Here is a 13,336-nt window from a genome sequence, read left to right on the forward strand (position 1 = left end):
AATTAATTTTTTGTGCCTTCCTAAAAGCATGATCATAGCAGGAAATGAAAAAGCATGTACTTTCACAAAACATGCAACAACAAATGCTCATGTAAATATAGTGAGAGTACAATAAAACCCTTGGTATGGTGGACCACTGTGCAATGACTTTCGGATATAATGAGCAAAAATTTTCTGCTGGTGAAAGGCTTAGTGAATCCACTATATGATGTCCAGTAAGATCAATGCTAAGTTTGTTGCATTGCACATTCACCTATAACAGGAGGGCCCATTTAACTTTCAAATGCATATAAAAGCCAAATAACATGTTTACACTATCAACTTATTAAATGAGTAATAGAGCTAGGCCTAAAAAATGCACATATAGTACACACACTGCTTACCTTAAAATATTTTTGTCCTTAGCATATAGCGAGTGGTGAATATACTTATCGTAGGAAGTTTGAATAAATGAAGAATGGGTATAATTGAAAACTGCTGCATTAGTGAAACTCCGTAAAGCAAAGCACTGTAAAGTGGGGCCTACCTGTACAGGTATCTAGTAGTACTGTACCATCAGTAACTCCATACCTTCTAATCTTCAAGCTCCAAATCCTCTATAATATTCACATCACACATTGCTTTCAAACATGTCATCATCTCTACTGCTTCCAACCTCCTACTTGCAGCATTTAAAACCTGTTTTGCACCCATATAACGAGTATTGGTATCACTATGTTCTGGTACATTCTTCTTATTGCCTCCACAGATGCCTCAGTGCACCACCCACTTTTTTCCTTTCATCGACTATGGTTCACCTCATCTTGCATAGACCTGTCTGCTGACAAGTCCACTCTCGTATATCTAAGAAAATTTACGTCCTCTGTACTCTCTCCCTCCAGTCTAATATGAAATCTTTCATTGCCTAATGATGATGTTAAATTAGACACATGTGCAACTCTTGGGTATCTTTATTGAGGAAACGTTTCGCCACACAGTGGCTTCATCAGTCCATACAAATGATAAACATGAAGAACAGGAGGAGAATGAGGTAATCAGTCCCTTGACCTTGAGTCGATGTGGTCAGTCCGATCATCAATCCATTCTATTCAAGATTGATGGACTGACCACATCGACTCAAGGTTGAGGGACTGATTACCTCATTCTCCTCCTGTTCTTCATGTTTATCCTTTGTATGGACTGATGAAGCCACTGTGTGGCAAAACGTTTCCTCAATAAAGATACCCAAGAGTTGCACATGTGTCTAATTTAACAACGTGTCATTTCTTTGAACCATTCATCTACAAGCCTAATGATGATGTTACTCTCATTACCTTGCTTTTTTATTTTTTCATTTTTAATAGTGTGTAAAAAACTCATTACAAACAGGTACAGTATATGTGCTTTTCATCTCCTAATAAAAAAATAAATTTTGCAAGTTATCAGAAATGATTGATAATTATTGCCACAATCACATTTTCCTGGCTTTTAAGGAAATGTTCTTAGACTAGGTCTTTAGAAAGGATTGGTGTAATTGTGCACTGTGGAATGAATAGGCATGATGGGTATGAAATGCATTAAAAATACAATACATTAATACTATACAAAAGTTTTAATTTAACTAGTATGGTTGTTGGAGAAAAAAAAGTTAAGATACGGATGCAACTTTTGAGTGTGCTCCTTAGATTATGTAGTTATCTTCTTTTTCCAGGTGCTTAGATGCAGTTCTTACAATTTCTGCTATTCTGACTAGTGGACGTGGCATATTTCATAACAGCATCGACTTGCGCACTGACATAAGAAAAGCTAAAGTGAAATTTGATCCTGCTAGTGACCTGCTAGCCATGTTAGAACTCGTTCAAAAATGGAATGAACAGGAATTTTATGAAGACAAACTTTTGTTTTGCAATAATCATAATCTCAGTCACAGATCTTTACTCTTTAATCAAGGTAAGTTATTAATTGTTCTGTTTTCTTCAGTGCAGATCTGTGGCCACATGCTTAATCCATCCCAGTTAAATTTTCCATAATCTCAGTTTTTTGGTAGTTCCTTAGCTCTGGTGTTAGTCCAAGCTATGATGCATACTTCAAACTATGACAGTAATACTTTGAAATTAAATACGTATCACAATTTTAATTTGTGTCTCGACTATATATATACACACACACATACACACAAACACTGATCTCTGGCTGAAGGAGACTCGAACCTACGAACCTTGGAACAAGGTACGCAGTGCTTTACCAATCTACCCACACTGGACCAATACCTTGGAGTCCAGCTTGCACTAGATTTTGATCCAAGGCAGCCAGCTTTCAGGGAGAAGGCTTACAACTTTTCATCTCATCCCTTGCATGCATCAGCCTTACTAGAGATATTAACAATGCAAGGAATTCGCAAGAGCAGGCGAAATATACACAAACACCTGCTCTTGCGAATTCCTTGCATTGTTAATATCTCTAGTAAGGCTGATGCATGCAGGGGATGAGATGAAAAGCTGTAAGCCTTCTCCCTGAAAGCTGGCTGCCTTGGATCAAAGTCTAGCACAAGCTGGACTCCAAGGTATTGGTCCAGTGTGGGTAGATTGGTAAAGCACTGCGTACCTTGTTCCAAGGTTCGTAGGTTTGAGTCTCCTTCAGCCAGGGATCAGTGTTTGTGTATATTTCGCTTGCTCTTGCGAATTCCTTGTGTGTGTGTGTGTGTGTGGGTGGGTGGGGGTGTGTGTTAGTTACCATTGTGTGGGTGTGTGTGTGTGTGTGTGGGGTGCCGAATAGGCAGAACTTGTGATCTTGGCTTAAATAGCAACACTCATCTTGCCATATAGGACAAGTGAAAAATTTGTGTATGCAATAATTTCGCCAAAATCATTCTGAACCTAACGAAAAAAATATATTTCACTGTGTTTGTTTAGTATTAAATTATTGTAAACAAATCTAAAATACATTTAGTTGGGTTAGGCTAAAATAAATTGTTCTTGTTATAATAAGGTTAGGTAAGTTTTCTAAGATTCTTTTGTAGCAGAATTAAAATTTTTTACATTAACCCTTTCAGGGTCCGTCCCGTAGATCTACGGCTTTACGTTCATGGTCCAAACCGTAGATCTACGCCAAAATTCTAGCGCCGTCAAATTTAGCATGAGAAGGCTGGTAGGCCTACATCTAAGAGAATGGGTCTGGGTGGTCAGTGTGCACACCATGGAAAAAATCTGGACGCCCGCATGGCATTGTGGGAATGCCAGCAAAAGTAGCTTTGTTCATAGTGCCTGGCGGCAAGGAGGCTCTCACTCCCCACTCACTCTCTGGGCGAATTCTGACTCTCCTCTTCACAACTTACAGTTCTAAGACTGATGGAAGTGGAGCTGAAGACGAATTCTATGGTTTTGAACCATATGGTACCATTGTGCCATATGGTACAATGGTACCATATGGTACAATGTTGCCATGCCATACAATGGTATATGGTTCAGTGGTATCATATGGTACAATGGTATATGGTACAATGGTACCATATGGTAAAATGTACCATATAGTACATTGTACCATATGGTACATTATACCATATGGTACATTATACCATATGGTACAGGGACCCTAATGGAAATAAATGTCTGACTTTTTTGGGTTATCCTAGGTTCTCCAAACATATGCTGCTAAGTATGATATTCTATGTAACTTTATTTGTGTATAACTAAATAAACTTACTTATGATGCCACATGCACTTGAGTAAGTTTATTCAGGTGTACAGAAATAAAATTACATAAATTATCATACATAGCAGCATACGTATAAAATCCTAGGATAACCCAAAAAAGTCAGGGTGACTTATTTCCATAGTTATCCCTGTATCTGTACCATATGGTGTCCTGTACTGTATGGTACTCTGTACCATATGGTACCCTGTGCCATATGGTACCCTGTGCCATATGGTACCCTGTGCCATATGGTACCCTGTGCCATATGGTACCCTGCACCATATGGTACCCTGCATCATATGTTATCCTGTACTGCATGGTACCCTATAGTACAATGTACCATATGGTACCCTGTAACATATGATACCGTGTACCATATGGTCAATAGGTGTTGGTGGCATGAGACACCAGCCAAGACTGAGTGAGTGGCGATGCAAGCTAGCTACTGACTCTCCAGTTTCCACAACATTTTTGCCTATTTTTGTTGTAAACAACTATTGTAAACAAAATAATAATGAAAATATTAGTGTGTTTATTGTGTTGAATACAATAGTACCATTTGGTACAATGAACTATATGGTATCATTGTACTGTATGGTACAATGTATCATATGGTACCATTGCATCATATGGTACCATATGGTACCATTGTATTATATGGTACCATTGTACCAAATGGTGCCATTGTACCATATGGTACCATTCAATCATATGGTACCATTGTATCATGTTCCATTGTGCCATATTGTACCATATGGTACCATTGTATCATATGGTGCCATTGTACCATATGGTACAATTGCACCCTATGGCACCATTGTACCATATGGTACTCTATGGTACCATTGTATTCAACACAATAACCGCACTAATATTTTCATCATTTTGTTTACAATTAACTTGTAAACAAGTTTTGTAAGCAATATAATGATAAACAAATTAGTGCAGTTATTGCATAGAATACAATGAGTGTACACTTATACAATATACATTATACTGGTCTCACAGGCCACAAATGTTATTAGAAAAAGAAAAAATTAGAAAATAAAATAAAAAATAAAAAACGTAAAATAAAAAAATGGGATTTTGCGGAAGTCACTGATGTTGCCGCCACCCGGTCATTTTGGGTCAACTTTCCGCCACTGTATCTCGGTAAGTACTGATCAGAAAAAAACTTTTTTTTGTCGTATTACCTTCACAAAATTATACTCTTTAATTCTGTAAGATTTTTTTTTTTTTTTTTTTTTAATTTCTTGGACACTGGAGCACCACTTCAGATTTTGGCCTTGGACCCCTGAAAGGGTTAACATTAATGAAAAAAATATATCCTTAAATGTATAAGAGAAAATTTTAGAAAAGATTTAATTTTAAATGAGTTCTTGCTAATTGACCAGTTTTACATATTCGGCACGACATACACATATGTACATATATACATACATATATATATATATATATATATATATATATATATATATATATATATATATATATACATACCTACATACACATACATACATACAGTGGAACCTCAAAAATTGAACTTAATCCGTTCCAGGAGCTAGTTCTAAATTCGAAAAGTCTGAAATTCGAAGCAATATTTCCCATAAGAAATAATGGAAATACAATTAATCCGTTCCAGAAACCCAAAAATATTCACACAAAAAATACATTTTATAGAGATTAATTACAGTTTTACATACAACAAATACTATAGTTTTTAATTATGTATAGTAATACATATAAACCTAGGTAGTAGGTTGGTAGACAGCAACCGCCCAGGGAGGTACTACCGTCCTGCCAAGTGAGTGTAAAACGAAAGCCTGTAATTGTTTTACATGATGGTAGGATTGCTGGTGTCCTTTTTTCTGTCTCATGAACATGCAAGATTTCAGGTACGTCTTGCTAATTCTGCTTACACTTAGGTCACACTACACATACATGTACAAGCACATATATACACACCCCTCTGGGTTTTCTATTTTCTTTCTAGTTCTTATTCTTGTTTATTTCCTCTTATCTCCATGGGGAAGCAGAACAGAATTCTTCCTTCGTAAGCCATGCATGTTGTAAGAGGCGACTAAAATGCCAGGAGTAAGGGGCTGGTAACCTCTTCTGCTGTATATATTACTAAATGTAAAAGGAGAAACTTTCGTTTTTCCTTTTGGGCCACCCCGCCTCGGTGGGATACGGCCGGTGTGTTGAAAGAAAGAATACATATAAAATAACATTTTAACTTACCTTTATTGAAGATTGGTGATGGCATCTGGAAGATAGGGAGGAGGAGAGAGGGAGTCAGGGTTAGTGTTTGGAAGGAGAATCCCCCTCCATGAGGACTTCAGGTAAAGCTCTCTCTGGGGTTACTTCCCTTCTCTGTCTTTTAATGCCACTAGGACCAGCTTGAGAGTCACTGGACCCCTGTCTCACAAAATAACTATCCACAGTCCTCTGTTTCTGGCGCCTCTTTAACATTTCCCTAAAATGGGACATGGTTCTGTCACTGAACTTGTTGCAAAGATGGCTTGTTTCAGCTTGCTCAGGGTGGTACTTCTGCACAAACATTTGGACATCATTCCACTTGGCACAAATCTCCTTAATCTTTGAAGAAGGCACCTCATCCACTCCCTCTTCCTCCTCCTCTGAAGCAAGTTCCTCAGCTGTGGTCTGATACTGCTCCAGATGAAGCTCTTGCAGCTCTTCAGTGGTTAGCTCTTCCCTGTGGTCCTCCACCAACTCTTCCACATCCTCATCACTCACCTCCAACCCCAGGGTTTTCCCCAGTGCCACAATAGAGTCCACAACAGGCAGAGGGTGAGCTGGGTCAGGGTCAGCCTCAAACCCTTCAAAATCCCTCTTTTGGACACAATCTGGCCACAATTGTCTCCAAGCAGAGTTAAAAGTCCTAGAAATCACTCCCTCCCAAGCCTTACCTATAAGGCTTATGGAGTTGTAGATGTTGAAGTGATTCCTCCAGAACTCTCTTAGGGTCAACTTAGTGTCTGTGGTCACTTCAAAGCACTTTTCAAACACTGCTTTTGTGTAGAGTTTTTTGAAGTTAGAAATGACCTGCTGGTCCATGAGCTGGAGGAGAGGAGTGGTGTTAGGAGGCAAGAACTTCACTTTTATAAAATTGAAGTCCTTAGACAAGAGGTCTAATAAGTTTGGAGGATGAGCAGGAGCATTGCCAATTAACAGGAGGCACTTGAGTGGCAATTTCTTTTCCTGGAGGTATTTTTTCACACTGGGGCCTGGAGTTTACCTGGAGAGAGTTTCGGGGGTCAACTCCCCCGCGGCCCGGTCTGTGACCAGGCCTCCTGGTGGATCAGCGCCTGATCAACCAGGCTGTTGCTGCTGGCTGCACGCAAACCAACGTACGAGCCACAGCCCGGCTGATCAGGAACTGACTTTAGGTGCTTGTCCAGTGCCAGCTTGAAGACTGCCAGGGGTCTGTTGGTAATCCCCCTTATGTGTGCTGGGAGGCAGTTGAACAGTCTCGGGCCCCTGACACTTATTGTATGGTCTCTTAACGTGCTAGTGACACCCCTGCTTTTCATTGGGGGGATGGTGCATCGTCTGCCAAGTCTTTTGCTTTCGTAGTGAGTGATTTTCGTGTGCAAGTTCGGTACTAGTCCCTCTAGGATTTTCCAGGTGTATATAATCATGTATCTCTCCCTCCTGCGTTCCAGGGAATACAGGTTTAGAAACCTCAAGCACTCCCAGTAATTGAGGTGTTTTATCTCCGTTATGCGCGCCGTGAAAGTTCTCTGTACATTTTCTAGGTCGGCAATTTCACCTGCCTTGAAAGGTGCTGTTAGAGTGCAGCAATATTCCAGCCTAGATAGAACAAGTGACCTGAAGAGTGTCATCATGGGCTTGGCCTCCCTAGTTTTGAAGGTTCTCATTATCCATCCTGTCATTTTTCTAGCAGATGCGATTGATACAATGTTATGGTCCTTGAAGGTGAGATCCTCCGACATAATCACTCCCAGGTCTTTGACGTTGGTGTTTCGCTCTATTTTGTGGCCAGAATTTGTTTTGTACTCTGATGAAGATTTAATTTCCTCATGTTTACCATATCTGAGTAATTGAAATTTCTCATCGTTGAACTTCATATTGTTTTCTGCAGCCCACTGAAAGATTTGGTTGATGTCCGCCTGGAGCCTTGCAGTGTCTGCAATGGAAGACACTGTCATGTAGATTCGGGTGTCATCTGCAAAGGAAGACACGGTGCTGTGGCTGACATCCTTGTCTATGTCGGATATGAGGATGAGGAACAAGATGGGAACGAATACTGTGCCTTGTGGAACAGAGCTTTTCACCGTAGCTGCCTCGGACTTTACTCTGTTGACGACTACTCTCTGTGTTCTGTTAGTGAGGAAATTATAGATCCATCGACCGACTTTTCCTGTTATTCCTTTAGCATGCATTTTGTGCGCTATTACGCCATGGTCACACTTGTCGAAGGCTTTTGCAAAGTCTGTATATATTACATCTGCATTCTTTTTGTCTTCTAGTGCATTTAGGACCTTGTCGTAGTGATCCAGTAGTTGAGACAGACAGGAGCGACCTGTTCTAAACCCATGTTGCCCTGGGTTGTGTAACTGATGGGTTTCTAGATGGGTGGTGATCTTGCTTCTTAGGACCCCTTCACAGACCCACTCTTTGAAAATTTGTCTTGTGACCCATGCCTTATGATTAGCTTTCCACAAGACACACAACTTGTTCTTAAAGACATTGTTTTTCTTAAACACACTGGGATTTTCTGAATGATACACAAGTAAAGGCTTCACTTTAAAATCACCACTAGCATTAGCACAGAATAAAAGAGTAAGCCTGTCTTTCATAGGCTTGTGCCCTGGCAGTGCCTTTTCCTCCTGTGTGATGAAGGTCCTTTTTGGCATTTTCTTCCAAAACAAGCCTGTTTCGTCACAATTAAACACTTGTTCAGGTTTGAATTCTTCACTGTCTATGTACCCCTTAAACTCTTATACAAACTTCTCAGCTGCCCGTTTGTCTGAACTGGCTGCCTCACCATATAATGCCTCACCATGTCTTACAACATTGTGTATGCCACTACGCTTCTTAACCCTTTGAGGGTTTTGGTCGTACTAGTACGTCTTACGCGTAGGGGTTTTTGTCGTACTAGTACGCATAAATTCTAGCGGCCTCAAATCTCGCAGGAAAAGGCTGATAAGCCTAGATGTGAGAGAATGGGTCTGTGTGGTGGGTGTGCGCAGTAGGAAAAAAATCTGGGACCCAGTGGTGCATTGTGGGAATGCCATCATAGTACACAATTTCCACCGTGCCCTGCGGTAAGAAGTTCCTCACTCCTCGGCGAATTGGGACACTTTTGTTCCCCAGTGACAGTTCTAATACAGATGGAAGTGACAGTGAAGATGAGTTTCAAGGTTCTGGTGAGGTTTTGACCGAAACTAATAACCATAATATGGGTAATGGTGAGGAAAACCCAGACAACCCACAGCCTTCCACCTCTGGTGCTGGGCCGTCGTTCAATTGTACCAGAATCAAAGAGGAAACTCCTATTTTCCAAAATCCCAGACTCAGATGTGAGCATTGGTGATGATAATGATAGTGATTATGAACTACAAGCTCTTCAAACTTGTTCCAAGAATGGAGGAGGAGGAGGAGGAGGAGGAGGCAGAGGAGGAGGAGGCAGAGGAGGAGGAGGCAAGAGGAGGAGGAGGCAAGAGGAGGAGGAGGCAGAGGAGGAGGAGGAGGAGGAGGAGGAAGAAGAGGAGGAGGAGGAGGAGGAGGAAGAAGAGGAGGAGGAGGAAGAGGAGGAGGAGGAGGAGGAGGAGGAAGAGGAGGAGGAGGAAGAAGAAGAATACGTAATGATAACAATAATACATAATAATAATACATAATAATAATAATGCATAATAATAATAATACATAATAATAATAATAGGTAATAATAATAATATGTAATAATAAATGTTCACCCATGACAGTAACAAGATAAGGGGAGATAACATCTGATAAGTGCTGACATTTGATGAGGGTAAATGAGGGTAGAGCTGATGCCAAAAGATGAGATGAACATCGCCCTCCCTTTGTTTTTGCTGGTATACTAACATTTCTGTCTGTCTATTTGCCTGTCTGTCAAGCTCCCTGTCTATCCATCTAGCTCTCTGTCTCAGAGAGCCACAAGACTGCGTCATCACTTTTACTCACATCTTCAAGCAGAGTATAGCACTTTGTCTGGGTTTCTTGGGTTATCCTAGGTAATTTATACTATGTATACTTGTATTTATGTGTACCTGTGAGACAGAGATAGACAGACAGATAGAATGAGGGAGAAAGATAATTAGATAAAATGGAGGAGGGGAAGCAGCATCCGACCCCATTGTTTTGACAGGCCGGAGGGGGAAAGAGTAATGAGCCAATATGTCACTTTGACAGCTGCCGACTCCTTGTAATTTACACTATGGACGAGGAGGAGGAAGAGTAGGGGGAAGAGGAAGAAGAGGAGGAGGAGGAAGAGGAGGAGGAGGAAGAGGAAGAGTAGGAGGAAGAGGAAGAGTAGGAGGAAGAGGAATAAGAGGAAGAGGAGGAGGAAGAGGAATAGTAGGAGGAAGATTAGGGGGAAGAGGAGGAAGAGGAAGAAGAGGAGGAAGAGGAAGAAGAGGAGGAGGAGGAAGAGGAGGAGGAGGAAGAGGAGGAGGAGGAAGAGGAAGAGTAGGAGGAAGAGGAAGAGTAGGAGGAAGAGGAAGAGTAGGAGGAAGAGGAAGAGGAGGAAGAGGAAGAGTATGAGGAAGAGTAGGGAGAAGAGGAGGAAGAGGAAGAAGAGGAGGAGGAGGGTGGAACACTAGTACACTGGTACTGGTACACTAACATTTCTGTCTGTCTATTTGTCTGTCTGTCAAGCTCCCTGTCTATCTGTCTATCCGTCTAGCTCTCTGTCTCAGAGAGCCACAAGACTGTGTCATCACTTTTACTCACATCTTCAAGCAGATTATAGCACTTTGTCTGGATTTCTTGGGTTATCCTAGGTAATTTATACTATGTATACTTGTATTTATGTGTACCTGTGAGACAGAGATAGACAGACAGATAGAAAGAGAGAGACAGATTGAAAGAGATAGAATGAGGGAGAAAGATAAAACACCATTGTGTATGACACCATGTTTCAGAGTTCCAAAACCTGCAGAACTAATAGGAATATGTTCAGTGACTGTATATTGGTATATATATTATAGAACAATAATAATAAACAATGTTTTGTATTGTTTGTTTTTGTGAACAAGTTTTGTAAACAATATATTGATAATTATGTTTGTGTGCTTATTGTGTTGTATACAACGAGTGTATATATGTACATTGCACCTTACTTTGGTCTCATAGGCCACATAAGTTATGTGAAAAAATAAAATAGTGAAAAAAACAACAAACCTTCAAATACAAGTAAACTAAAGTTTACCGGGTGAGCGGCAGTCGCCGCTGTTGCCATACGCGGCTCATTTTCTGCAAACTTCATGCATCCATATCTCCGTAAGTATTGATGGTAAATTTTTTTTGTTTATCCTATAATGTTTAGAAAAAAAAACTCTATTTTTTCATAAGAAAAAATAATTTTTTTTTTTTTTGAAATTTGGCCGACCCTGAGAACGAGTTTCGGAGAGGGCCTGTCGACCCTCAAAGGGTTAAATCTGTCAAACCAGCCTCTGCTGGCCTTAAATTCACTATCAGCACTGGTTCCAGGAGTTTTCTGTACCAGATCGGCATGCAACTTCCTTGCCTTTTCGCAAATAATTGTCTCTGAAACACTATCACCTGCAATCTCTCTATCCTTGATCCACACCAGCAACAACTTCTCAACCTCTTCAACTATTTGTGGTCTTTTTTTGGTTAGCATATTAACACCTTTCGCAACATCAGCTTCCTTGATTTGTTCTTTCTTTGACAGGATAGAACCGATGGTCAACTTGTTTTTTCCATACATCCTGGCAAGCTCAACAAGTCTCACACCACTCTCATACTTCTGTATTATTTCCTTCTTCACATCTATGGTGTTTCTCACTTTCTTTACCACAGGGGTACCACTAGCAAGTTTCTTTGGACCCATGGCAGCTTATTTCACAGTCCCACAAGCACTAAACACAACGAAATAATTGTAAAATGTGTAAATGAGAGCGCAGGTTAGTGTTCACTTAAGCATAAACAAAGCTGGACTGCTCACGGCGCCTGCGCGGGGACGTGGACAGAGTGGGCCCGCGGACATGTCCCGTACCCGGCGGTCCGAAAATAGGGGCGCGTTCGATAATAGGGACACAGTTTGTCCGAAAAAATGGTCCTATTTTCGAAACGTTCGATATGTGATACATTCGATTTTTGAGGTTCCTCTGTATATATATATATATATATACTTTTTTTTTTTTTTTTTTTGCAATCATCTCCCACCAAAGCAGGCTGACCCATCACCATCAATCATTCAATCAGTTTTTCCAGAAGTGTGCTGACATCATCTTTCAGATTATCCTCTGACTACAACATCCCCAACCCTCCTTCCAGGACTTGTGTCAATTAAAAACCACTTGCCTTCATTCACTCTTATCTAACATGCTCATACAAGCCTGTTAATCCTCAAGCCCCAAAAACTCAGCCTCTTTTTATCCCCTTCCCCTATTGTTCTTGGGACGACCACAACCCCTTTTACCTTCCACCTTGTCAACCTCTTTCTCTCCATCCTCTATGCTAAACCACCTCAACAGCCCCTTCTCAGCCCTCTGAATTTTGTCCACAGTGACCTTACTTTACCTTTTAATTTTTATGCTAAGAATTCTCTGCATGATATTCACACCACACATTGCTCTCAAGTACGACATCACTGCCTCTGGCCTCCTCCTTGCTGCAGTATTCCAAACCCATGCCTCGCACTAGACTCTGGTACATTCCCTTTTTTTTCCTTCATAGATAAACTTTTCTTTCCTCAGATACTTCAACATACTACTCTCTTTTTTTTTTTTTTTTTTTACAAGTCGGCCATCTCCCACCGAGGCAGGGTGACCCAAAAAAGAAAGAAAATCCCCAAAAAGAAAATACTTTCATCACCATTCAACACTTTCACCTCACTCATACATAATCACTGTTTTTGCAGAGGTGCCCAGAACACAACAGCACCTGCACACCAGCACAATGTGTAAGTTTACTCATGGTTTAGAAAGACACGTAAGCAAACACTATAACATATTTATTAGAAAACGTTTCGGTCCTGGGACCTTGATCACTTCTAACATACAGAGGTAGAAAGACATCATATATATAGGCGGAGAGTGAGATGTGACGCACGTGACCTGAGGAATGTTATAAGAACATAAGAATGGAGGAACACTGTAGAAGGCCTACTGGCCCATGCGAGACAGGTCCTTATCAAAACAACTTCTACCTATGATGAGGACGGGTAGACGATGAAATCATGTGACTCCTGTGTTGTTGGGTTGGTGCTGCTTAAGTATCATGTATGCCAATGTTTTTGAAATTTTGTAGTTTCCAGTGTTGCGTTCTATAGTGTCGGCGACGGCAATTAGTGAGGCTTCCAGGCACTGTCGGCATCTGAGGTCTGGTTCGGTGAGAACGAGTTGCGCCCCGCTCCAGCCCATCAAATGCCCCGTGGAGTCTCTGTGGAGGACACAGGTGTACCCCA

General features: G+C 40.9%; 1 protein-coding gene across 2 annotated transcripts in view; it reads left to right on the forward strand.

Moving 5' to 3' along the window:
• Positions 1–13,336, forward strand: part of LOC128685243 (ATP-dependent RNA helicase DHX30) — a 170,800-nt gene that overhangs the window by 141,888 nt on the left and 15,576 nt on the right. For both annotated transcript variants that reach the window (XM_070082922.1, XM_070082923.1), the window contains exon 10: positions 1,691–1,929. In XM_070082922.1, coding sequence (XP_069939023.1) covers positions 1,691–1,929 — 239 coding nt within the window. The remainder of the gene's footprint in view (positions 1–1,690; positions 1,930–13,336) is intronic.

Source organism: Cherax quadricarinatus, chromosome 8 (assembly GCF_038502225.1).
Source record: "Cherax quadricarinatus isolate ZL_2023a chromosome 8, ASM3850222v1, whole genome shotgun sequence".
In the NCBI taxonomy this organism is placed as follows: Eukaryota; Metazoa; Arthropoda; class Malacostraca; order Decapoda; family Parastacidae; genus Cherax; species Cherax quadricarinatus.